Source organism: Amblyomma maculatum, chromosome 2, assembly GCF_055883805.1.
Source record: "Amblyomma maculatum isolate TAMU_Amacu chromosome 2, ASM5588380v1, whole genome shotgun sequence".
Taxonomy (NCBI): Eukaryota; Metazoa; Arthropoda; class Arachnida; order Ixodida; family Ixodidae; genus Amblyomma; species Amblyomma maculatum.
Window position 1 is genome coordinate 123,561,689 of NC_139345.1, and position 27,103 is coordinate 123,588,791.

The 27,103-nt window shown below is 42.6% G+C and overlaps 1 protein-coding gene across 8 annotated transcripts in view; it reads right to left on the bottom strand.

Moving 5' to 3' along the window:
* Positions 1-292: 292 nt before the first annotated feature.
* LOC146199758 (coiled-coil domain-containing protein 149) overlaps positions 293-27,103 on the bottom strand; it is a 41,249-nt gene continuing 14,438 nt past the window's right edge. For 2 of the 8 annotated variants that reach the window (XM_084595227.1, XM_084595229.1), the window contains exons 2-12: positions 25,625-25,783; positions 21,658-21,714; positions 20,654-20,776; positions 18,729-18,851; positions 17,847-18,022; positions 14,599-14,671; positions 12,426-12,492; positions 10,495-10,627; positions 9,827-9,912; positions 6,319-6,429; positions 293-4,878 (exon numbers count right to left, since the gene is read on the bottom strand). In XM_084595227.1, coding sequence (XP_084451353.1) covers positions 4,685-4,878; positions 6,319-6,429; positions 9,827-9,912; positions 10,495-10,627; positions 12,426-12,492; positions 14,599-14,671; positions 17,847-18,022; positions 18,729-18,851; positions 20,654-20,776; positions 21,658-21,714; positions 25,625-25,783 — 1,302 coding nt within the window. In that variant the 3' untranslated portion in view covers positions 293-4,684. The remainder of the gene's footprint in view (positions 4,879-6,318; positions 6,430-9,826; positions 9,913-10,494; positions 10,628-12,425; positions 12,493-14,598; positions 14,672-17,846; positions 18,023-18,728; positions 18,852-20,653; positions 20,777-21,657; positions 21,715-25,624; positions 25,784-27,103) is intronic. The other 6 variants (XM_084595228.1, XM_084595234.1, XM_084595233.1 and 3 more) reach the window with 6 other exon arrangements.

The window sequence follows — 27,103 nt, forward strand, 5'->3', positions numbered from 1 at the left end:
TCGGAGTCAGCAAGTTTTAGGCCGTTATTGTGAACGAGAAAGAAGCTGAGACCAGAGACATTTCACTGCTGAGACCAGAGACATTCCACTGCTCAAAGGCCAACTGCTTGGACCAGTGAACATTATGACTGCAAAAAAGAAGGCATTAGGAGACACTCCCTCCAAGATCTCATCCCCACGTGCCAGCACAATCAAGGGATCAGGAATATAATGATGCCCCTGACACTGAATTAACCCAAACATGAATGATACCAAGCTTGGTCACTTTGAAAAGCCATAACCACACCTAATGTACAAAAGAAATAATAGTTTATTTAGAGAAGAATCCACTTTAAAAAAGAAAAAAAGGACTAGATAAAATGGAAAAGCACATTTTTTTTTTCTCAAGCAAGTATAATTACTGGGTCACAACCATGCTGTCATTGCCACATTGCCACAAAGCAACACTTCCATTTCATTTTTGTTTAGCAAGCCAAAACACTCTGGCTTCCAGTAGTGTAAAGAAGCTCATCTTTAACCACATTTGTAAACAATATGCTACTATTTGCATCAGTCAGCATTGGCAGCAGCATCAAGTACAGTGTATGCTGATGACTAATGCATATCCTCTCGAAACACATGAACCTCAGTGTTCATTCTTTTAGCAACTGTGCTGAAATGAAAGTTACTGCTCAGCTATAATAACACCAAAGTGGCATCGAGTGACACAGATATCACACTGCGAGATCATTTATCCATAGAAATAGACTTGAACGTTCATACTGTAGGACTATTTTAAGATCAGATTTCCTACACTGCACGTGTCAAGTTCATCAAACTAGACAAGCATGGATAGACTAGACAGGCATGAATGACAAGAAAAGCTCAAGTAGACTAGAAAAGCATGTTTTGAGTGTGCTGAGATATCTTTGTCGTAGGCATGTTTAAAATGAGAAGTGGTAAGGGCGAAGTGGCCCCCTTAATTAATAGCCATAGTGATCGGGCTCAAAATTTGTTGTCTCCTATCGTTGCCTGCCACCCAGAAGACAAATATACCAATGAACGTTGCAGCCCCCTTCCCCTTATGTAGAGTCCTGTGCATCTTGCTGAGTGCAGCATAAAAGGGTATCATGGAGGTTGGATAGACTAGACAAGCACGAGCACGGATGTACAGATGCGAACAAATGTAAACGGAGCCCGCATTTTTCTTCTACCATTTTTTTACTCGGTTTATATTTGAAACTGGTAGTCGTGGCATGTGTGAACCAGAAGTAGACGCAAGTGCCCTTTCACTAGGGCAAATATTGTTTTATTATCAGCAGTGCGGAAGGCGTTATTTTAATTTGACTGAAAAAGCGTGCTCCGTTTACTTATGCCCGCACCTGTACGTGTCAGTTTTTCTTCCTTTTGCATTCACTTGGAGGCCGATTGTATACTAACCCAGGCACAATTCACCACCTAAACCTCAGATCAGTCTGGATGTCTGCCTATATGCCACATTACTATACAGTACTATACAGCCAGTGTCAACATTTCTGGTCCCACCAAAACCAAGTTTTGTGAACTGACTGCTCCTTCCATAGAATGTGCTCCTAAGCATGAGTAAAAAGTCAAAGATGGCAAGACATATGTGCGAGGAAAGAGGCGTAAGTGGTTTGAAGTTGTATAGGTCACCACTGCCAATGTGGATGACTAAAGCCCTACAATGGCAGTTACACCAACCAATTATGTATATCAGTTCCACCCCCACACTGCATAGTCACATCTTTCAGCCTCCACTAATGAGTTACACTAAATAGATTGTGTAAGGGCTTGTTACTCGCACAGCCAATTCATGCCTTACTGTTCTATGATGGAGATATAACTGACAGCTCGAGATGGAATTCGATGCCATCTCTGTTAGGATACCTACTGCACATTGCAAGTCAGATCAGATGGCAAAAGAAAAGCCACAAATTATTTCATGGTATTTCAAATTCACAGTATAAAGAGTAACCCATACCAAGTGTTGCATCAAGTGGCAGATGTTTTTGGTCTAACTTAATGAATGGTAAAAGAAAAAAGAAACCTTTTTCACTGAACAGCCAGTCAGGTCTTATGCAAAAGGTGATATGACCGCTCTAGACGCTGAACTGAAAGTTACTATACTCCCAGACAACTTTGTATGACCATTCAGCCAAAGCTACAGAGCCGAAATGCATCGGCTCACTGCGCAGCAGGATACAGTTCCTTCATAAATTTCGTGAACCGTGCTCTGGAATATTATGCCATTACAAAAATATTCACGTTATTGTTACATCACAATTTTACTACAATACAAGCCAGTACAAAATTAATGTAGTGCATTTTAAAATCAGTACACTACGTCGTGCAAACGGAATGGCTGCGCCATCTGTCAGGGATCTCCCGAAGCGTACGTGAGCTGCTTCTGCTATGTCTTACCTGCCGGTTTCTGTACGCTTGGAATGCACTTGTTTTGGCAACCTACGTAGCGCATGTTATTCATTAACCGTGAATTAAGTTCACTTATGCCTTAAGTCGTCGAAATAAAGAAATTTCTGCTTCTTTGGTGGCACGAAAGCTATTTCATGTAAACGCACAACTGAAACCGAAACTGCAATTGAGGCCAAATATGCCAGGACTACATGGTGTAGTAACACACTAACGAAAGCTCTGTCTCTGCAGCCTTGGTCGCATAGCAAGAAAAAGTTGTATGCGAGTATAGTGCTCAAATAATAGTCAGGCAATTAAAGAATGTGCACCAACACACTGTTATGGATACTGTCCACACTTCTGCACACTCCCCTTATAATGTGAAATGTGGGGAGAGGACATCTGCATGTCTGCTTTAATGATTTTCATCAGTCATTATGCACTAGATGCACCACAAATAAATGTTGCTTCGCAACGCTCTTCGCAGCACCACCATTTGGAAGAGCGCACAGGTCTTAAAACAAGTGACACCCTCTAGGAATTAAGCTGCAAGCTACAGGTACCACTAAACCTTTTAGTGATGGCCCTGCAGTGTGTGGCAGATAAGGAAAGCTGAATTGCTGCCCCTTGTAGACTTCTGCGAAGCTGCGGACATGTACTGGTCTTTTTAAATTAAACTTGAAAAATTTTGTTCTGATGATCTCTACACACTAAATTGAAATGGTAGTATATATTAAATGACACATTTGTTATGCCACTGCTTCCTTGAATACGTGGGAGAAAGTGGGGAAGTATTTCTAGATGCAACCGCCCTTGAATGATAAAATTTTAATGCATAATTTATTTATAGTACATAAACCACCATCCTCTCTGCTTGCATAAAGTTTATCAATGCTCCTACAAATTCCACTACATGCCATGATTCTGCAGTCAAAAAGGGGACTTTTATACTGGGAATACATTACATAGTTCAACTATGTTGCCTCTACATACTTCATAGCTTTGGCAGCTTTGCAAGGGACTACACAGAAGGGGCAGCATTTTGCTCCAATGTCTGAAATTTCCAAAATACTACATGGCCACAACTGCTGTCAAATGGAGTAACCTTTGTTACCAGAAATGAGTTAGCAAGCAAACATAAAACCCCTGGCAGTGCTCTGAATTCCTATGGACGTAACCTAGCGTAACTACAATATTAGCGGTTCACCACTGCAATGCTTACATGCCCTGCTGTATACTTGCAGCTTGAGTTTGCATGCAAAGAGCATGGCTGTAAAGCACTTGGCGGATCACACCGTGAGCTGGTCCGACAAATACTACTTCGCACAGCAGCAGCTAATGCTGATCTCAGAATCCTGTCAACACCCAATGCTTTTACCATCACAGCCACACCCAAGAGGAGTGTTCTGCCACTTGTCAGGTAGATTTACATTCACCAACATGAGCTGGAGGTCACTAGACTTTGAAACACGGGTTTAGCTAACCATAGTCAGTTTGTTGATAACGTAAAAATTGTTTGCTGGGCTATTTTGAACAGCTCATCCATCTTTACCAGCAACAATTCTCGGCAAGCCAGGTACGTAGCTTACATTAATAAAAATGCTGTGCAGCCTGCAATTTACATTTATTAGCCTGCACGACTCCAATGCTCTTGATTAAGCCCACACACACGTTGTGCACACTGATGCGAGGCCATCACCTCGATAAAAAAGCTCCCCATTTGGTACATCATTCCTGTTCGACTAAGGATATGGCCATGCTGATGTCCACGAAGCCTGTCTATCGCACGTAGACGCTCCGCTCAGCAATGAAGCTCGGACATTCGTAAGGTGCGTGAACTTCAGCGCGCCACGCTGCTGCACACTTGAATAACATATTGTTCTTTGCATGTATATAAATAAAGGTTTCACTAATCAACAGACGCATGCTCAATAATAAAGCAACTTTGCTGGCAACAACACTGTACTGGAATAGTCGTAGCACCTAACACACTCATGCGCAAGGAATATTGTTCGAAAAACTGTCCACCAAACGTCCCTTAATTTTAAGAAAAGTTCACGTGCCTCCAGTGGAGGGATGAAATGCAAGAAGCATCTCCTGGGGTCCCAGCACAAGTTTTCTCATAAACTGTTCTACACCCCGTAGACTGTCATTATAGCCGTTACAAAATGCACAAGGTCGTCCTCGTGCTCCTTGTGCATGTTGTTCACACACTGGACTGGCGACGAAGTGCGGCAGTGCTGCTGCTGCTGCTGCCAGGGGGTGCCCTGTGTCAGCAGGGAAGGTCAGCTGCTAAATCCACTTTCTTGGGGGCCAGCGGTGGGGGTGCTCGGTGCTGAGGTGAATTGAGCTCCTTCATGGCAGCTGAGAGAAGCCGCTGCAACTCAGGGGGTAGGTCTTCGTCTCCAGCCACACAGTCGTCTTCATCCCGTGAGTTCTCGCGAGAAATCACAGAATGGCGAACCTCTGCAAAAGGGGACATTGTAATGGGGGGGGGAGGCAATTACAATGCAGTGAACACAGCAGGTCGTACTAAGGTCAAGGAACAGAAGCACACTGAACCTAAAAAGGACATCATACTGAGCTGCCCATGTTCACTCTGTTTTCTTGAGTGTGTGAAATGCTCGTGCCCCCACTAGAAACTTCAAACACGAGCACACACTCGAAAGGTAACAGAGTTCTTTCAGCACCTCGTCAAAGCTCAAGGCCCATCCATTCCAAGCAAGGTGGGGAGCAAAACAATGTCACCACGAAAATCTGACAAGCCACCTCAGCGAAGAGTCAAGCTCACGTGTTGGCCATCAAAAAAAAAAAAAGAGAGAAAGGTTACTGCTTTTTATAATTATGCTAGCTTATGTAACCTCGCATAACAAACTGGATTTCAAGGGAAGGAAAGCGTAGTAGGGGGCGGCAGAAAGTTAGGCGGGTGGATGAGGTTAAGAAGTTCGCAGGGGTCAAGTGGATGCAGCTAGCACAGGGCTGGGTTAATTGGAGGAATATGAGAGAGGCCTTCGCCCTGCAGTGGGTATAGTCAGGCTGATGATGATGATGATGATGTAAGATCGCGGGCACTGCCTCAACGTCGAAGGTCTAAACAGTTGCGAGTGCTCAGAAGAGCTTGCTAGCATCTGTAGTTAGTGTTATTCCGGAACGCGACCAACAAATGGGCCAAGTATATAATGAAATGAAGTAGTCCTAACTGAACAATGCTTAAGACACTTCACAAGCATGAACTTCTATGCTTACTGCTGTTTGCTAGTCTGCACACATTGCACTGAACGCCATGTGATCGACCACCTGTGTTCCATTCTGGTCCAAGTGTATACCTCAAGTTGCAGGAATGATAAGTGAAATTCTTTCTTTATTACTAATTGGTCAGTACACTACTTGCATCTCTAGTTTATAGCCTTCTGTTTTGTCAAAGAAGGTAACATCAATGATGGGAAAAACCTCAGGATTGGTGACCAGTGCTAGGATTGGTGACCAGTGCTAGTTGCAAAACAAAATGGAGTGAACAATTACCCTGACAGGTAATGCGGCTAACTCTAAGAACACTCACAGCAGAGACAGATAACAGCATGCAACAAAAGCACTGTGGCCTGATAGTATACACTTGCACCTGCGTTAAAATGCTTTTTCTCTATTCGGCTATGAATGAGAGTGGTGAAGTCGCATGGTGACAGGCACGTGTGTTGGTGAACAGCACAAAGTCTTCAGGTTGGCCTCATTGTCGTAAACACCTGTGCAATCTCACCTGGTGCTGACGACCTGGCTCAATTATACACAGTGCAGCTTTTCCCCACAAAAGCTGTTGCTATAGCACCATGCTCATTGAGGGCAACAGATTCAACTAATTCTCGTTCTGACTGTAATGCGCATGTGGACAAGACAGATTGCAAAAGGGACCTTTTTCTGGTGCTGCCTTCGATGCAGAAGACTCTGAAGCACCGCTGGATATTGAGCCAGTATCTTCCAACATGCAGCTGCCTTTGCTCCCATTCGTAAATTTCGCTGAATCTAAGATGGTGGAAAAGGAACAAATAAGGGGTCAGCAAATACTATGCATAAGAATTTCAATAGAAGACTAGTAAAAGATAGGAAAGGAAGAGGAATCTACAATGGTGGAAGAGGAACAAACAAGGGGTCAGCAAATATGCATAAGAATTGCAATAGAAGACTAATAAAAGAGAGGAAAGGAAGAGGAATCTATAATGGTGGAAAAGGAACAAACAAGGGGTCAGCAAATATGCATACGAAATGCAATAGAAGACTAATATCGCAGAAGAAAGAGGTCCATGAGTGTGAATACACAAATGGCTTTAGTAGTTTTGTATCATGCGTGAGGTTCTGCAGATAGTGACCATTGCATTGTCTGGACAAAATAGAATAAAATACTCTCTTGGCCGAGCCACACGCTTGTTTGGGCTCAAATTTTACACAGTGGTGGAATTTAGTGGTAACTTTAGTTTCACACCCCGATTGGGAGAAGTATTTGAAAGATTTGGTCAGAAGTAATCATTAAATTCTTTTCATCTGTGGCAACGGCATACCAAAACATCAAACATTCACAGCAGTGGTATCGGTAGCACTATCTCGGACCCATTGGAGAAACGAGTGCTCTATCACCACCGCCTCTATGGCGGAAAGTGTGCTCTTCTGATGGATGCAAAATGACAGCACTGGTACCAGTGCTGCAAAAGTTTGATGCTTTGGCCCGCTGCCACCACAGACGATGAGGATTACGACTTGCTTTGATTAAATCAGGCAAGCGCCCCTACCAAACATGATATAAAACAAACATCATCGCTAAATGCCACCTCTGAGAAATTTTTCAAAACAATCGAGCGGTTAGGCCAAGAAAACTTCTTTTTTTTTTCTGAATGGTGCAGTGGCCGGTACTTGTCCCATTAATGCCGCGGTCACTTCTATGCCTTACCCAGCAAAAAAATGCACTAGGCATGTTGCACTGACATGCACAACACATTACAGGCCAAACAAATGAGGAACTGGATGCCACAAAACTTATCAGGCATATACCTGCTCCGATACGGCCCATGAAGAGATGTGATAAAAAGGGCTCCACTGGATACCGACGTAATGCAAAGCGTGCATGCTAATAAGCCAAAACTTGGCTACATATCTGGCCTGATAGGGTTAGAGATAGTTTTTGTAATCAAAACGTCCGCTTGAAAAACCAATTTTTTATAGTATAGTATATCTTCACTACACTTTTCATTTTTCAAGTCAAAAAGCGAATTTCTTTAAACAAGCAACAACCACACAATTTTCCCAAACTGTGCTTACAGCTTCAAAAATACAAAGTACCCATAAATTACTCACTTTAAACCAGTTAGCAGCTTTACAAAATCTAGTTCTCATGCACAAAGCTAAAAATAGCTTAGCGGTGCCTTTACCTGTTAAACTACTGTTATCTAGCATGACAAACAATAGAGAGTTTTCTTGGCTCATATCATTTTCAAGTAGGAACAGCAAGAATGGAAAGCAATTCCACAGGAGGAAATCAGTGTGAGGTGGCTATTGGAAACAGAGTACATAACTATTTAGCACCAGTACACAAAATGACTGAGCAAGGTACTGCCATCAAATATTTACCATAAACATAGCAATGCCTTCCTCTGAAAATAAAAGAAAAAGAGGAAAAGCAAGCTTTTTCAATTATTATGCTACACTCACTTCAGTGACGCAACATGCTCCCCGCAGGGGTGGAAGCAGGTTCGAGCATTTTGGAGCAGCTTTGGCAGCAGCAATAAAGCCCTTCTGGAGCATTTGAATTATGCTTTGGAGCATGTTTCTAAGGTCAAAGCATTTGGTAAATGCAGTTTTCTTTTTCTGAAATGCAAAATCTCCAGTCTGGTTGATTCCTTTTTATTCAAGTTCAATGCCTTTCCAACTTCGCACTGATTTCTGACAAGACAAATGGAAAAAGATGTAAAGATATATAACACAGGCCGACTTTAGCAAAAACTTGGAATGAACTAGCAGCAAATGTAACACTTGCTGGTTCGCTTCACAACTGAACATCTAGTCTGACCTAATGTGTTTACCTATTTTGACTTGATAGATTCAAATGTCCAGTTTACCACTTCGATGCACTCTAGCAGCAATACTAAATTGGAGTTCAGATTAATGGGCATGACATTTCCGTTCCCTATCTTGTGCATATCTATTTTATTTTATTTATTTTGAATACACCTCAAAGCAACGAGATATGGGGTATTGCATGATTCTTTTTGATCCTATACCTGGAGTGATAAATTTCTGAGCACATGGTTATTTTGTCTGTCAAAAAGGTACCTTGAAACCACAATAACGTGTCTTGACAAGCTTGGCGCTAGTGCCGCTCCCGTGCTTTTTGCCTACCATGGGATCGCAGACGGCTGCAGCATGACCTCGATCGTCTTGTCCGTTTGTAAATATGGCGGAGGTCTAAAGGGTGGAAGCAGGCTCGAGCATTTTGGAGCAGCTTTGGGATATCGATAGATGGCATTGAAGGTCAGCCTTTCCATCCTGCAGCTTTTTTACTTCACTGCCTGCTACCAATTGTTCATCGTTTGCTTGTTTGAGCAATGCTGGGGCGCGTTTTTAATATTTTGGCGATAGGCCCCGTATGTCTTTCCAAAACTCTTGAGATGCTTCCTAGTGATTGACAGCTTTGGTGTACCAAGCCGTAATGCTTCAAGTATGGTTTTGTCTGTCATAAGCTTGGCAAGCTTGTCACTGACAAAGAGGCTCGATGATGAAGTACCTGCTTGTTTTCACAGCAGAGTCCTTTTGCAGTCTGACAAATTTCCTTTGTAACAGCTCATAGTAGTTTGCGCTACCTGCTTTGCTTGCTGATCTCGCTTTTTTGTCTATCGGCAATTCAAATTGCTGAGAGGAGGTGCTATGTCACATAGACAGTGCATTTCTTTCTTTTTTTTTTCTCAATTATCTCCAATCGTCGGTGGCTCAGAAAAAATATTTATTATTCTCCATGTTTCCTTCCCTTACAAAAATTTTATTTGTATTAAGACCAGTGTAAGATGCGTTATATCTTTGCCACTGGTATAATGACACTGTTCCCATGTTTTGCTAAATTGGATGGCAGAATATCAAAACAGCCAGTTTGGAGCAGTTTTGGAGCAATTTTGCATTTTGGAGCAGGATGGAGCAGGGATAGCAGTTTGGAGCAGGATAGAGCAATTGGAGCAGCACTTCTACCCCTGTCCCTGTTTCCAGGAGTTCTTTCAATTCAGAGGACTCACTAGAGAGGTTAAAAAGATTTAAACTTTTTGAACGGATTCCTCAGCTCAAAACATTGACTAAATATTTAAATGTCATTTACTCCATGCCACGACATCCATGTTTCTGACATTTCCCCCTTTTTTACAGAACGCATGGAACAAGTACTCACCCGTTGCCGAGAGGGGCATACTGACTCTCCAGGTACCGTCGCACTTAAGCCTGTTCTCGAGCTCTGTAACACGCTTGCCCAAAACTCTGCAATCGAGGCAGTTGAAGCACCAAATTGAAAAATAAACAACAACAACAACACATAAGCACTCAGGCGCTACACCAAAGGCAACCCATCGACACATCCTTTTCAGTGACCTCTGGCCGTTCATGGCTATGGAGGTAAACCACATTAGCTTTAAAATAAAAGCATAGACAAGTCACTAGCAAATGAAATATTATATAGTAGAAGCATGACTGTAAACCAGCCACTTAAATGTTGCTTCCCCCAACCAGTTAGAAAGGATGTCGCTGTATTCAAATGATTTCACTCTGTAAAAATCAATGCACGATGCATGGCTAAGAAGTTGCAAAAGGTACAGTACCTTCACAATGAATGCCAAAAAAAAAAAAAGTAATTTGATGGGCTGCAAAAGAATGTTACTCACTGTTGCACAGATTTTATTAAAGGGAAAGTATAGAATAGTCCTGGAAATTTGCGACTCGGAAAGCTGCCCCCGAGTCAAAATAGTGGTAAAAAATGCTACCAACTCGCAGTGGGGCACGCCATTGAGGTGGTCTAGATGGCTGCATAGAGCACAGTAACCGAGGCATAGCTTAAGGACCCACTTGTTGGCCTTGCGCTGGTGGCTGAGTGCCAGGGTGCGGTCGTTGAGGGCCTCCAGGAGAAGGGCAACCAGGCCCCGCATGTCAGCACCTGCCGTGCTCAGGTCCAGAGAGCTGTCCTTCAGCAACTGCTGGACTGCACAGACCACCCAGGGAGGAAGGTAACGCTCTTTTCACCTAAAGTTCCTTGCTTAAGCTAGAATGATAAAGTGAACTAGGAAACCAAGTTATCAGCATGCCAACTCTAAAAAAAAGAAAAGCAAGTATACCCTGGTATACGCTGGCATGAGTTACCACAGATGGAGGTCATGGTACTTAAATTGAGAGTATTTAAACAAAGAGTGAAGCTTTTTTTCTAAATTTTATTTGGGCTCCAGGAAAATCAAGCTGAAAGCTGGATAACACAGCTTCAGTTACAGAATAATGAAACTAGCCAATAACAGAGGGGGAACCTTAGTTCTGCAAATTGTGGGCAAAGTGAAAAGATGTAGACAGAAATGGCTCCCAATTAACCTGGCCATGTGAAATGCGACTTAGGTGCCCCAACATGTTTTGCACTTGTTTACCTCTGTCTGTTTTTATTTTTCATTCAATTACATCGTTAAGCCTTGTGCGTCTCTGAGGTGTTCGAGGCAATGAAACAAGCGCCAGCCAAAGTGCGACGAGATGCATAAAAGATGCAGCTCATGCGACACCCTCTACCCCTCCACCAGCTGAAATTGGTGTGATGCTCCCGCCTTCCACTGGCAGTAGCTGGCGCAAAGCTGTTGTCCCCATCCTCTTCACCCACTCTACCTTATCTACTTCCCGAGGGTTCACTCGGACATAACAGCATTTCTGCATTTTCACATATGAAGGTTGATAGCTTTCGTAGGTTCGACCTAGACAGATGAAGATCACCAAAGGTTCCGAGAAGCAACTGGAGCGGTACTTCTGCTTCTTCAACACAGACATGAACATCGCATACAAGCCATGTTCTGAAGTTTCGTTTATGGATTCAAATGCTAGGTGCGGAAACAGTCTTGAATACTCAGTGCACAGGATCCTTTCCATCACTTAGGCAGAATATGGTAGTTATTTGTTATACAAACATACATTCCCAGCCACCTGTATTATTCCTGCCTTTTCTCATGTAAACAAAAGATGTGGTATGCCACATCCATTTTTTTCAAGCTTGTCATGCAACTCTCTGAAACACTGAATTTCAGTGCAAGCAAGGTCTCAAGCGGTATGGAACGCAGGGTTTAACGTCTTGATGCAAACTACGGGCTGATATACGAGAGACAGTGTAATGGAGGGCTCCAGACTATATTCAAACCTTCCCCCCCCCCCAGGTTCTTTAGCAAATGCAATTAAAATGCGGTCTCCGCAGCCAAGGATGAATCAATCGGGGGAGGTGGTGAAAGGTGGCTGTTCCTGGCCCTACGGGGCTGGGACTGGTAGGTCAACGCCGCTTGTGGCAGGGGCTAGCCTGCCACTGAATTTTTATCTGTTGTAGGCCATCATTGCACCCGCCACTGCTTAGGTGGTGGGCGACGGCTGTTCCGGCGCACGCCTTTCTCTCCCTCTTCTTTTATTTCTTCTCTACATTCTCTCTTCTGTCCGCACGAGGCAGCGGAGGTGGCTCAGCTACAGAGCCAGTAACAGGCCTGTGCATTTTCTTTCCCTTCTTCCTACGGCCACAACAACAATGCATCCCAATCCTGGCGTCACCAATTGAATGCCAAAGTGGATGAACCGCCGCGGTAGGTTGGTCTCGAATGGAGGCAAATATGGAAGTTTCCACACTGCCTAGCATTAAATTCAGAGAGCTGGTATTAAGCCACAAAAAAGGCAAATGGCATTTAAAAATCTTGCCAGCAATGCACTTAAGGTGCCAATTAAGTGCGTCTGCAACGAGGCAGGCATAGCAGTGAACAAAGTGTGGCACTCACGCTGCTTGCTGGACACGCCTGTCAAGGCAGCTATGCTTGCACGACCCCGGTTCTTCTCTGCCAGGTTCTGTTGCAGTAGAGGAAGTGGGAAGAAAAAGTAAGCTCACCCAGCCGATTTTTTCAAACTTACAAAAATGCCAGCACGCAGCATGGAAGGAGCACAGGCAACCTTCCACGGTATACTTACCAATCAGCACAATGAACTGCTTTGACAAATATGTTCATGTGTAGGCTTCATGGAAATGAAGTTTCACCTCCCATTACATAAATCAAGAAAATACAATCAAATGTGGAAAAACTGCTAAAGATGGGTGGCAGTCAAGCTCCTGTTTTGCTGCTGCTGCTTCTGGCACAGTACACACAGAGTGTCAATAAGTTCAATAAATAATGTGTGCTCAGCACAAATGTTAACAAATATGGAAACAAAAAAATGAAGCCTTATTAGCTTGGCTGCGACTACTGTGAAGGCACCTTGCAATTTGTAATAACAGGGTGTGCAAGTCAACACGAAAAAATGATTGATAGGAACTCTGAACATTCTGAATAAATAAAACTAAGAGAACGTTGAGCGCCAGGTGTGGTGGCAACTGCTATTTATTTTGCACTGTAGCTAAATTGTTAATTAGGTGGCATGAATTAGCCAACTGTTCTAATACGGCTTCGTGCTCTCAGTTGTGAATGACAAACTTACTTGCACAGCATTATCGCTAACGTCCACTATTAACCTGCTGGTCTGAGCGTTCGTATTGCATGGGAGGTATGGGGTTCGAACACCAATGCCATTTGGTACCCACCAGTTTTCTAATTACAAATTTTCCCGACATGGCATTTGAGTAGGTGTGCGCTTGGTTGATGCACTTGGTTGACGTGCTTTGTATTCCTTCTGTACCGCTCGCATGCAATAGAACGTCGGTTGGTAGTAACACTCATGTCCGTTCCTGTTTTTTCTCCTGCTCTGTACGTGATTTCAGTTATATTGTTTCTTTTCTTTTTTTTATGATGTGGCCTACCGGCTTCAAAAGGGGTGCACAAGTGTTGTGATGTGTTTGATTCTCATCTCCCCCTTCCATATGAAAGGAGTTGGTAGATCCAACTGGACCATACATACCCTGTGAACTCTTGACATCACCCAGCCCGCTGACCAATCAGTACCGGCCGCGCCATCTGCGCACTACCATCAGCATGAGGCAAGCTCATAGTTTTTACCCCATAAATGCCCTAAGTCAGGTTTATTACTAATGAAGCATATAAGGCTTTCATCATAAAAACTGATCAAATGCAAACTGGATATTTTAGCCACAAAACAGCCTGTTGCCTAGTAGTTTTTAAGGCTGTTGCCTTAGAAACTGATCAACTGCAAACTGTACTTTTTAGCCACAAAACAGCCTGTCGCCTAGTAATAGTTTTTAAGGCTGTTGATTTAGAAACTGATCAACTGCAAACTGGACTTTTAGCCACAAAACAGCCTGCCACGTAGTAATAGTTTTTAAGGCTGTTGCCTTAGAAACTGATCAACTGCAAACTGGACTTTTTAGCGACAAAACAGCCTGTCGCCTAGTAATAGTTCTTAAAGCTGTTGCCTTAGAAACTGATCAAATGCAAACTGGCCTTTTATCCACAAAACAGCCTGTCCACCTAGTCATCATCATCAGCCTGATTATACTTACTGCAGGGCGAAGGCCTCTCTCATATTTCTCCAATTAACCCGGTTCTGTGCTAGCTGCATCCACTTGACCCCTGCGAACTTCTTAACCTCATCCACCCACCTAACTTTCTGCCGCCTAGTAATAGTTTTTAAAGCTGTTGCCTTAAAAACAGGTCAATTGCAAACTGGACTTTTTAGCGTCGCCTAGTAATATTTTTTAAGGCTGTTGCCTTAGAAACTGATCAAATGCAAACTGGCCTTTTATCCATAAAACAGCCTGTCACCTAGTAATAGTTTTTAAGGCCGTCGCCTTAGAAACTGATGAAATGCAAACTGGACTTTTTAGCAACAAACAGCCCATCACCTAGTAATAGTTTTTAAAGCTGTTGACTTAGAAACTGATCAAATGCAAACTGGACTTTTTAGCCACAAACCAGCCTGTTGCCTCAGAAACTGATCAAATGCCAACTGGCCTTTTTCGCCACAAAACAGCCACAACACACATGTTTTGGGGTCCTAACTACTCACCTTGAACTTGTTGAGCGATGCTGTGAGCAGTGCCTTCTCTTCCTGGGCAAGCTGCAGGCGCTCATGCATGTACCTGGGTGAAAAACACTGTGTTGACCAAGGTGGCCAGCTGATTGCTGCATTTCCTAAACTGCAAAAGGCATGGCTGCACATTAGCATAAGTCAATGCATAGGTGCCCTTACCAGTGGAGTGCTTTCCAGAAAAGGAATACTATTTGTTTTCCTGATAGTCTACGTGTTGGTTAGTTTAAGCTCAGATTTCACACAGGGAGAGGACCTGATGTTTATTGATTAAATGCTAAGTTTTGGTTCAATCTTCAGCCATCATCTTAGGTGATCACTGTTGCTGATGCCACACAAATTAGGCATTGTTGCACAAACCAGAGTGTACCACAGGTGTCACGGTCAGCTGTGCCTATCTGACATACAAGTCAGCGGCAAGTCATCGTGGTCATTTATTGCTCAAACTATCGTTTATAAATCCTTTTCAGTTCTGAAACTGCGCCTCCAAAAGCGCCTGCGCTTTGCGCCTAGGCACTGAGATCGCAGCGCGACTGATGCTGCAGTAGCTGCGTGCACTAATTTAGTGTTGTTTTTTTTCATACAAATATCCTGTTTTTTTGTGCGCGTGCCTGCGAATCCTCAGCTGTACTGCAAGTTACCCTGCAGTTTAATGTGGGTGCCGGCATTGGCCATGAATTATTAATCAATTTACAATTAAGTACCATGCGCTGACGGACGTCTATCGAGTGCAAACTTTTGAAAATAATCATTCAGAAGGTAGGTGGCATCTTTCAGCTATTTTTTTTTTCAGAATGTGTCAGGACTGAGGAAACAAAAATGCGTTTTGAGCCATAATATTCCTGCAGGAACCAGCGTAGCTGGGAGAATTAAGACACTTCTCTCCATCGCCAAATGGCCGTTTGCCTTGCAACTGGAAGAAAACGGTACCCCGGAGAGCCAAATTGTTGAGAACAGCATGAAGCGTGTGCAACACACACTTCTGGGAAGAGGATATTTGCTAAATTCTACAAACATGTGTTCGCCGAAGTGGTCAAAATCTAGCGAGTGGCATGGTCCCTCAGGCGTCATGCATTTCCTATCATATGACCTAATCATCTACATTATACGTGTCTACATCAAGAACAGCAAAAATCTAAAAAGAAGAGCCACCAAAGTTGCACTCAGTGGCACAACGCAAAGCGATGTGCGGAAGATACCGAGTAAATCAGCCGAGTGAAATTTAATCAACTGATGGTGAAAAAATTAGCGCTTTATGGTTACTTGGAGACCGGCAGCTCTGGATGAAAAAGTGCATTGATCATAGGCTTATTTTTTTTATGCAGGAATATTACTAAGATCTAGTGCCGCAGTCTGCAAAGTCATTAGTTGTGGAATATCTGGCAGCGGACAACTGGTGTCGACCCATATGCCCATATGGATCTGACGATCACTTCGCTAAGAGATGTAGAGACGATTGTGCACGTTTTGGAAACTATGCAAGGCTTGTTGGACCTTTAACAGTGGAGGGACTGCCTACTTCAGACAGGATGAATTTCTTATTAAAGATAAAAGGGTGTAAAGCCTTTGAAAATAATGAAGGTTCAGAAAATATAAAGTGCATTACATTAACCCATGAAAAAAGCGCTCTTTGCTGCTGTAATTTGAAGAGGCTGGCTGATTAGTGCCGTTTTAGCCAGCAGAAAAAAAAAAAAATTAACCAACGTGGGAAAGGGGGCAAAGAAAGCGCCAAAAGCTCTTATAGTAAAAGTATACAAGACCTGCCAGGTTAAAATATCTCTCAATAACATGAGGTCTGTCGATCTTTTATAAGGCAGTCCTTTAATCCCCTCAAGCCTTGGGTTCAAATGGCATCAACTGTCAGAGGCTTCAAATGTACGCCTCGCAAATATTTTTTCGGGGTGGCGTGTCTGTTATTGCTAAAAAAAAATAATGAGGAAAACATTCATTTGTACAGAACGTGAAGAAAAAGGAGTGAGCATAGTGAGCACGCACTCGCTTCTAAGGCAACCTACCTAGGTCACGTCGGAAAATCTAAAAATAAGGAGAACACTGATGCTCCGCTGTTAAGACTCTAGCATTTCGCACATACAGACAATGCTTGTCACTTTTTCATATTTTTTTATTTTTACAGTTTTTACTCACCGATACTTAGCACCTGCTAACACTGCATTTCCATTCTCAGCAGTACACCTCCTATGTAGTTTTCATTTTTTCAGCTATTTTAATTATTTAATCGAACAATTGCACTCTCTGAAATTTACTTATTATATAGAGCATTGTCTTTCATTCTGAGCATTCTGACACCATTGAACCCCCATTTTTCATATACATATATTATCAATTCCTTTAATTCTCCGTTCAATTAGCTTCAGTGATTTTGCTGACTATCGTCTACCACAAACCAATCGGTCATCAATCACTAGAACTAAGGATTACCATGGTACGATTTATTTTACTCAGTCCGCCTATTATTTCCGAAGCGTGGTGCGGACTACAACTACTACGCCGATGATTTTTTGACCGGAGTACTCGCATATCGCTGAGCACCGAACACGACTGGCAAGATTGAATCACCGTTAAGTGTTGGAGCACAAGGTGAAATGCACACGCAAGAAAGTGACTATTTTGCCCAAAGCGATAATTATCACAGACGCCCATTTTTTTCTAAGCAGCAATCGTCCTTACTGTCACGGCACTCAAGTCCATAAAGCAGATAATGACGCCACAAAGCGCGAGCAACGTTTAAGAGCAGTTTGGTAAGCAGAATGGCGCGCGGCGCTTTTGTAGCAGACGATGCTCTTCCCTGGCGCAAAGGTTGACAATAGCGCCGCGGTGGCGGGAGCAGCCGCGGGCCGCCTGTTCCCTGCGGGCGTGCCGAGGAGATGCGGAATTGAAAAGGATCTATAAACGTTGGCTCAAACTGCCAAATTGTATGTGGAAAGCCATGAGTTATATCCTCTCTCATGTACCAGCCCTTTGCAAACCACACAGATGCACTCATAAATTAAATACAAGTTTGGCCTTGTTGACTGCACTATCTGTGAGCCTTGCTTTCTTTTTTTTGTCACTAGTAATCATACAATGGAGGCCTTCATCCCATCTAGGCCTGCTGCTTGCTCTCCCATCAGGAAATTATATTGTCTACGCTGAAAAATTCCACTTCATCAACTCCGGCATTTGTCTACCCTTCTCAAAGTGGCGGGCAGAGTAAGAGAGAGGGCCACCTGTTCTCCATGAGCAGGGCATCGACGTCCAGGGGCACGTAGTCCCCACCCCCGCGCAGGGCATGGTTCAACTGCAGGTTGAGACGGTCCACCTTGTGACGGTACGCATCTCCTGCCCGCACCAGCTCTTCCTTCTCGTCTAGCACCGCTTGCAGGTCTCCCTCGAGCATCAAGCACTGCAAGCCACAGACGTCACAGCTACACAAGCTGCATGAGCGGAAACGAGAACTAATGTGTGAATGCTCTGAGAAACCCTCTCGGACCATCAGCATTTTCCATGTGTGACCTTGTGGGTAGTTCGCATATGTGGTGGAAACGTGCACAGTTGAAAAGTTTGTGGTCTTGCAGCCTATTTTCGTCTGGCTTTTCCCTCTGCACTACAGCTGTTAAGGTACTGTTCAGTCCTTTGTCACAAGGAGTGGCGCTATCTGGTGAGTACACAGAAAACTATTCGAAAACAAATGCGAGTCAGTGCACAGGGTACTGTTTACTTCCTTAAGGTGCCAACTGTGCATGCAAACTGCCAGGCAGGGTTCTCCACCTGTTATTTGCACCTGCCACCAATACAAGCTAGCTGCTCATGTGTGGGGCGATTTGTTGGTCTGTTTTCAATTGGTGCAGCTCCGGAGAGGGAAGAAGAGGTTAGGCACGAATGCACAGAGTGGCCTTGTAAAGAAGACACATTGAAGTGCTGTGCAAGAAAAGATGTGGAAAGTTAGTGTTTCTTAAGCGGCTGGGCTCCTACACTGAACACCTCGCAAGGTTGTGAAAAATACCTGTATGACATTCATATAATAAGAAACAAACAAAATCTTTAAGCAGAGATAGAATTCCCAAGACACTCAGGTGCACCTCTGCGCACTGCGGCAAAAGGTCACTGACCCGTGACTGCAGCACCTCCAGCTGTCGCACCAGTTCCTGCCGGTCCTGCCTGGCAGAGCATTGGGCACAGGGCTCGGTCACTAGGCGGCTGCGTCCCTGCTCCTGGAGCTGTTCCCGTAACAGCTGCACGCACACAGAAAGACACGCAGGCACTCACAGTCGTGCACACTGCACATGAAAGGCTTTTAGGTACGGGACCTGGTTGTTGTTGTCAACAAGAGTGCTCCCATGCAAAGGAAATGTGGCTGTTGCAACCTGTTTCCTAGAATATATTTTAAGGCAAAAACTGTGAGCTAATATTGAGGCTCACAATGACCCCAACAATAACTGCTGGCTTCCCAAGATTCAGAATTTTTAAAGCTTTATCAGAAAATAAAATGGCCTTTTCAAATCCAAAAAAGAGGAATGTGAAGTATCAGGTACTGCAGTACGGAAGTCTAGAACTCTTTGATCCACAAAAAGCAAAAGAGATGGCACTGCTTACGTAGACAGATAAAACGGCAAAAATCCTATGAAGCAGGAGTGCTGTGAAAGTATGCTGCCAAGCACTAGAAAACGTGATGGAAAGTGAGACAACAGTGTGCTCACTCTCACCGTCTGCTAGTTCAACCATTGAACAAATGGCGTAATGATTAGTCATGTTATATATATATATATATATATATATATATATATATATATATATATATATATATACACATATATATAGCATTTAAAGGAGCGAACAGTCTCAGAGTGCAAGGCAAACTTTTTTTTTTTATTATTCATACTGTTGACATTTACGGGAATGTTGTCGTGTGTTGATTATTGGAATAAAGAGCATTAAATGCAAAGCGGAAGGAAAAACAACATATACAAATATTAACGTTTGAGTCAAATCATTACCCAATAAAGAAAAGCAAGAGAAAGGTGAAACCCATAAAAGCGGAAAAGATTCGCAGATAACTTAAACCACACTGGACGCAGAAAGCAACTTAAACCACACTGGACGCAGAAAGCACCATTTTAGCTTTAAAACTAATTCTGAGACGTAAACTTACGTCTCAGACGGAAGTCTAGAACTCTTTGATCCACAAAAAGCAAAAGAGATGGCACTGCTTACGTAGACAGATAAAACGGCAAAAATCCTATGAAGCAGGAGTGCTGTGAAAGTATGCTGCCAAGCACTAGAAAACGTGATGGAAAGTGAGACAACAGTGTGCTCACTCTCACCGTCTGCTAGTTCAACCATTGAACAAATGGCGTAATGATTAGTCATGTTATATATATATATATATATATATATATATATATATACACATATATATAGCATTTAAAGGAGCGAACAGTCTCAAAGTGCAAGGCAAACTTTTTTTTTTTTTATTATTCATACTGTTGACATTTACGGGAATGTTGTCGTGTGTTGATTATTGGAATAAAGAGCATTAAATGCAAAGCGGAAGGAAAAACAACATATACAAATATTAACGTTTGAGTCAAATCATTACCCAATAAAGAAAAGCAAGAGAAAGGTGAAACCCATAAAAGCGGAAAAGATTCGCAGATAACTTAAACCACACTGGACGCAGAAAGCACCATTTTAGCTTTAAAACTAATTCTGAGACGTAAACTTAAAAACAATATAAACATTAACCATAGAGTAAATGCCTGCATTTATGGTAAGCACAAGGCCAGCAAAATCAATGAGTAATCCGCTGGGACTACCCGTGCAGTTTTATGCTTCGCCAGACGTATAAAGCTCTGACAACAATTTTGTATCCGCTATGCTGTGTTCGCGCTACATACAACTGCATCAAGCTATATGTTGAGATGCCTTGGCTTTTGCAGGCACGAGGAAGTAGTGGCAAGCAGTAATCATGCACACTGCCTGACAGCAACAGTAGCTGCTAGCTCAGCAGTATATGCAAAGACGGGAAGTCTCGTGCCTTGCCATCTTCCAGAGCTTCTCGGAGTTTCTGGGCGAGAGACTCATTCTCCGACTGCAGCCGCCGGTTCTGCTCCTTCAGGTCACAAAGCAGCTGGGCTAGGCTCTGCAACAAATAGGCAGCCTGCTTTTCTTCTTTTTAAGAGCACGATAGGTTGGTTCGTGCCCCTGTCCCTTTAGCTGTTTCTCTGCCTACCAATAGACACACTATACCTTCCACAATAACAGGCATTTAACAAACCCAATGTGAATAACAACATCCAATGTGCACGCATGACAGCACACCTCTGTCATCTCGGCCATTTCGAATGAAAAGCTTCCTGTTAATGTACATCAACGACAAAAGTAATTTGCTTTGCTTTGACTGTACTTTGAAACAGTACTCTCCCTTAAATGACACTTGCAATTTGAGTGAGAAGATGACAAAAAAAAAAAATTGGAACACTAGCATCAAATATGGATATCCACTTTCTGGTTCTCAAGGAGTACTTTGCAAAGAAAGCAGGACATAAGTGACAAAAATGGGCAGCTCATTAGTAGCACCTCTGCCATTCACACCCAATGTATTGCATTTCAAAGCGTTTTAAACCCTAGTTTTCCTGGTAACCTAGTTTACTGCTATGCCAGTTATAGGCTTTCCTTTTTTAATGCCCTTGGCTTATTTGGTTCTAAGTAGCTTAGTTCTTGTGTTATTTTAAACATGTAATGCTGCATGCTAATCAAGCTAGGAAATACGAGTAAATTTCAGCATTGCACATTGTTCGTATACAGTTAATAATAACAGTTGAAACTCTCTACACTTGTGATTAAGCAATGCACTTTCAGAGATGTCAGAGACGAAAAAAGTGAACGTCCCAGTACAATGTGTAGCTATTTAGCTAAAGGGCGTCCCATAAATTTAAGACTCAATTGTTTAAAATCAATAGCAGCTATACCAGCTGCCATAATACTTCATCCAACTGCTTGAAATGCTCTTGTTGAAAACTGTTGGCATAACAGGCTCACCTTCTCTGTCTGGCCTTTGAGGTTCCTGGCATCATACACACTTGCCACTGTGGGGCCCTGCACAAGTTTTGAAACAAGCCATCATGCCAAATGATTTCGTAATGCAATCTGCCCCCTTAGCACTTATGTGTAACCCAAATAGAATTCATGCACTGCTAATGTGCATATTTTCACAGTTAAACTTTGTTCCTGCATGTCACTGCAATTTCTCTTTCAAATTCTAAAAGCTTACCCTAATCTTGCTATCTCTACAAATGAAATTGCCTTGAATTTTTTTCAAATAGTATGATGAAACAAGCCTCAGTGTTAAGTCTTGTATATGTTCAGCTACAAAATGGGAGCCATCCCCTGCTTCACAAGTCCTTTGTTATCGCTGCTGAAGTATGTACCTGCAAGTTTTCAGACTCATCAAGAAGACAGGTTGCAAACATGCAAATATGGGAATGTTTTGCAAGGCTGACAACTGTTTGCGAAATGTGGAACATATTTTCCATTCATTATGGTCAAGTGAGCTGTCACTGCCAAGCAAAGGAAAGACAAATGGGCAAAAAACAACGCAAAATGGGTCAGGGTGTTCAAGGTGTTTTCTAAGTGACTGCTGTTGCTCCATTGGGACTTCAATGACCTCAAACAAGCGTGTGAACATTCTCATTTTGCAACGAAGTTCAACCATGAAGCAGAACGAACTTGCCCAGTTCAGCATGCTTTTACATTAGAAGACATGTTAGCAAAGCATAACTGTTATGGGTGACACAGGAAGAAAAACTGATCAATCAAAGAATGGGCTGCTTTGATAAGCTATTGTAGCTGATTTTCTTCTGTGAACCGTGGTGACCTCGAAATGCCATTTCCACTCATCAGAGATATGCACATACATTTTGATGCCATTCTTGAAGTTGTGAACAGTTCATTCTACATTGCTATTAAGCTTACTGCATGATGGAAGAATAAGCGTATGTAAAAGGTTGCACAAAATTTGCCACATCATACAAACAGTAAAACCTTGTTACTAGACACTCAAGGCACCTAAAAAAGATCTCTTGTGACCAAGGTCTCTTGTAACCAAAAATTCTAAAAGCATTATGTACATAAGTTTATTGCACATCAGCATGTGTGCATTAACGCACATTAAAAGAAAATTGTTCATAATGGCTTAAAGAGGTCCTTCATAGTAGTATGTCTTTTTGTGTGTGCACAGTGTATTAGCTTCCTTCTCAACTTCTGAAGGTAAAGCACTTCGCTTTGCAAGCCTTTCTGTTGCTCACAATACCTTTGAATTAAGCGCTCTTATATGATCATCAGCCTTAAATGCCGACATTTTTTTTCCCTGCAACATCCTCATTGTCATCCACTTCCTTCGCCTCAGGTTCATTCTCTATGGCACATATGCCATCCACTTGTGCGAGAATTGCATGCTCTGTAAGCTCTTTGGAGCACACAAGGTCCACATCTGCAGATACGTATTCCTCAAAAGATTCTCAGCAGTACCTCAGCAGTCTCTTGGATGCCCGCCCAAGCTTCATCTTCAAGGAAGTTTTCCACGGTATCCACATATAACCCTTCTTACATCATGTCACCACATTTAAAGCCTGCTTGTCTGAAACAGTTTTTCACAGCTTTGCTTCTCAGGCTAATCCAAGCACCTGAAATCACCTGAACAGCAAACTTCACACCAATTACTATAGTATTGCCATACTGCATGTCAAATAACAGAATTTCTATCAAACTTGTTCTGTACTGCAATTTGACAGAGCGCATAATCCCCTGGTCTATTGGTTGAAGATAGGTAGTTTAGAGGGGGAAATATTTTTGCTGGCTTCGAGCAAGCGAACTTTCGTGTTGCAAGAAGCATTGCCCACAAAGGGAAGCAAATCAGGATTTGGAGCTTCCATCTTGCAATCAGATTTAGCAGAGAAGAGAAGAAAATGCTGGATGTCATTTATGCATTCTGAGAGAGTGAGAGAGACTCTTTAACAGAAAAACAGAGAATTTTGCTGGCGTTTAGATTTCGCTGGCATGCTACTCAGTGTAGGAAGGGGAATTTGGGAGGAAAAGATTGAAAAAGAATGGTGAGGGAAATAAATAGATATGCATTCTGGTTTGCTTCGTAAGTGACAGGAATGTGATGCCAGTGGCTGAAGCAATGAAGTCGTTTTGACTTCCCAATCACGAGGAGGACCTTCTTTTCAGTTCCTGACATATTTCAACAAAAGAAGAATGCTGATATGGAACAAAATTTAGCTAAGGGAATCTAAAGCGCAGCACACGCGTTGGCTGCATTGCATGAGCGTATCTGGGTTGTGTCTCTTCTAAATAGCGAAGAATTTACTCTAGGGACCTGAAAAAGTTGTCCTTAGTAACCAAGTGTCTCTTGTATGCAATGTTGTTAATATGGCAAACAGGAAAACCAACTAACCAAACCAATTTCAATGTCTCTTATAGCCGACTGTCTCTTGTAACTGTGCCTCCTTGAACGAGATTTTACTGTAAATGCATACGTTTTGTATTGGAAGCTCCACTTCTCACAGAGAAGAAACGAGGTCAGGCCTCGATAGAATCAACTGTAGTTTATCAGGGCACTAAACTGGGCAAGCCAATAACAATCAATGCAAAACGGCCTCAAAGGAGTAAAGACAGCAGAGAAAGAAGATGGCACTACGACCGATATGGGTTTTATCCATCACTTCATGCTGTCGAGACACCAGAAAATCATTCAGGAACGTTGCTCTGTTTAGAAAGCAAAAAAGCTAGCTATATAGCTTCTCATAAATGAGATTTAACGCTATACTAAATCCCTTTCTCCCTATTTAGAAATAAAACTCCCCACAAGCAGTCATTCTGCAGACGCAGCAAGCACCACAACAGTTGAGAGCAGCGCAACACCAAACTGACTAACAGCCTGGAAAATGCGAACAGCCTCATGCCAACTACTCTGTGTGCACAAGTATCTCATCTACACACATAAATTAGCACTTGTTCCAGCTGTGGTAACTTGGTCACAGTTCTGAGACCGAAGCACTTCGTAACACTTAAAAAGGCGTATCTTGCCTGTACCTGAGGATTTCATCAGCACACTTTCTCACTACCATACTGCGTTCCAGAATTTCTAATGGCCAAGAAGCCAGTACACTCAGACCACAGAGCTGTATACTGTTCACTTTTGGTGCGAGCAGCTGAAAGGATTACAGCACTCATTTTCTCAGAGAAGTAGCTCTATATGTAAAGCCTCATTACATATTACTAATGCATTCATCTTTTCAAAGAAATGTCTCTAATACCCGTGTCACATGAGCAAGCAAAAATTCTTTCACCTAAGCAATCTTTCAGCAAGTTCTGCAAAGCGTAAAACTATTTTACAATGTATAAACGTGACACGAAAATTCACTTTTGCTTATTTTATTTATTAAAAGATAATCATTGGTGTTCACTGGGCTAGAGGCTACCCCTTTCCAGCCGCAAAAAAGATCGGTGATCTCTGCTTGCGGGAAAGACCGCTTCTGGAAACGCGATTGAACTCTGTCGTGCGTCCGCAGATGAAACTCTTTTTGGGAAGGTGTCTTTTTATTCAAACACCTTTAAGTGCCGTGTGACGCGAGTATAATAGTAGTTAAGATTTTGTTCTCCTACTTGAACACTGTTGTGTTACGATATGCAGTTGCAAGATGACGAAAATGCTGCTGTAACTTAATTCTTGGGACAAAGGAAACATGGAAGACAGCGCTGGTGCAAGCTGTGTTGTGCGTTCCTGACTGTGTTGCCAAATTTCCCACAATAAATAACTCCATATATATATTTGGCAGACAGATAATATCTACCGCTACACCTAGTATATATGTTAGCGTGGTAACAGGTGTTCTCCACGCATTAGCATGTGGGGAGACAGAGGCACATTTTCTAAAGAAACGATGAGGAATGTGTGTGAGAAAAATAGAGAAAATGCAAGAAAGGTGTGCCCGTCCTCACGCACCCATGCCTGTAAGCGCTTGCGCAGTTCACCATGCCGTTCCCTCAGCTGGTCTGCCATGAGCTTGAACTGGTCGCGCTCACTCTGACACTGCTCCAAGTCACGGGTGAGGATAAGCAGGGCCTCCGCTTTGCTCTCCAGGCGACACCGCAGCACACCCATCTACACACACACACACACAGCTGAACAGACCTGCTTTTTCACTTCTCAATGACAGTTCATCACAAGCTAACATAATCCCTGCAGTTCCCTAATCGACCTCACATTCCGTACAGAGAAATGCTAACCCAGACATGAAACAGTTTGGTCTATCAGCTCAACTTCAAGGTCATTCTTCCAAGCGATCTAGTTAAATGTGTGCATGTGGCTAATGCACATTACTTTAGCCAGCAACTGGGCATCAATTTTCTAAAATGCCATGTATGTTACACCCCAGGTACTGTCGCTAAATCCCTTTCTAAACTAAGGCATGAGTAAACACTTGTACCCTCATCCATTTAACGTTTCAGGTAAACTAATTTCATCACTGCACCCAGTGTTGTGAACAAGGCTGACTTATATTGATGTGGCTAGAAACTTAGTTTTGCGGAGGCAACTGAAATGTATTCTTTGCCATGGAAGGATGAGTTTGAGTGCTTATGAAAACTGCCATGTGGGCATGCGTATCACCACATTTTTGGCCCCAGGAAGGTGTACTTGAAACCTCATCTCCAGCGTTTATATTTAGTTCTGACAATGATGTCAATAAAACATTTTATCGACAACCATAGAAAGTTCTATTGACATTACTCACACAAAGTTCATTATCACCTACGAGACAAAGATATAGAGCACAAGCACATAATTTGATTTGGACTGAACGGTTAACCATCCAGTTCAAGAATTGGCAAAACAGTTAACAAATTTTAACATTTCAACTATATGCAGCATGCCATATAGTATGTGGAATCATGTTAGTTTCAGTCACTGGAAGATTTTTAATGAGCAATATGTATTGGCGCATGATGTACAGTTGTTTGCTATTCATAAGAAAACTGGCTTGAACTCATTTTCATCCTTTATGAAAAACTATAGCTATGAAAAACTCTCCTAAATACGGGAGGAACTTTAGCTCACTAGAATGGTCCTAGCATGAACCCATGGCACTGTTTTCTTTCGCAGCATCAGCAGAACACATTGCAGTGGAAAGCTAAGCATGTTACATTCAGGGGTGGAAGCAGGCTGCAGCATTTTGGAGCAGCTCAGGGAGCAGTGATAATGTCATTTTGGAGGAGCTTTGAAGCAATAGAAGTCTTGGAGAAATCTAATTATGTTTTGGAGCACTTTTCTTGAGCCAACAACCTTTGATAATTGCAGTTTTCTATTCCTGACATCCAAAATCACTAATTTGATTCCTTTCTACGCTTTTCCGACTATGCATGCATCCCTGAAAAAGAGACAAATGGTCAAAACATGTAAATATGTTTAAAATAATAGATGCTG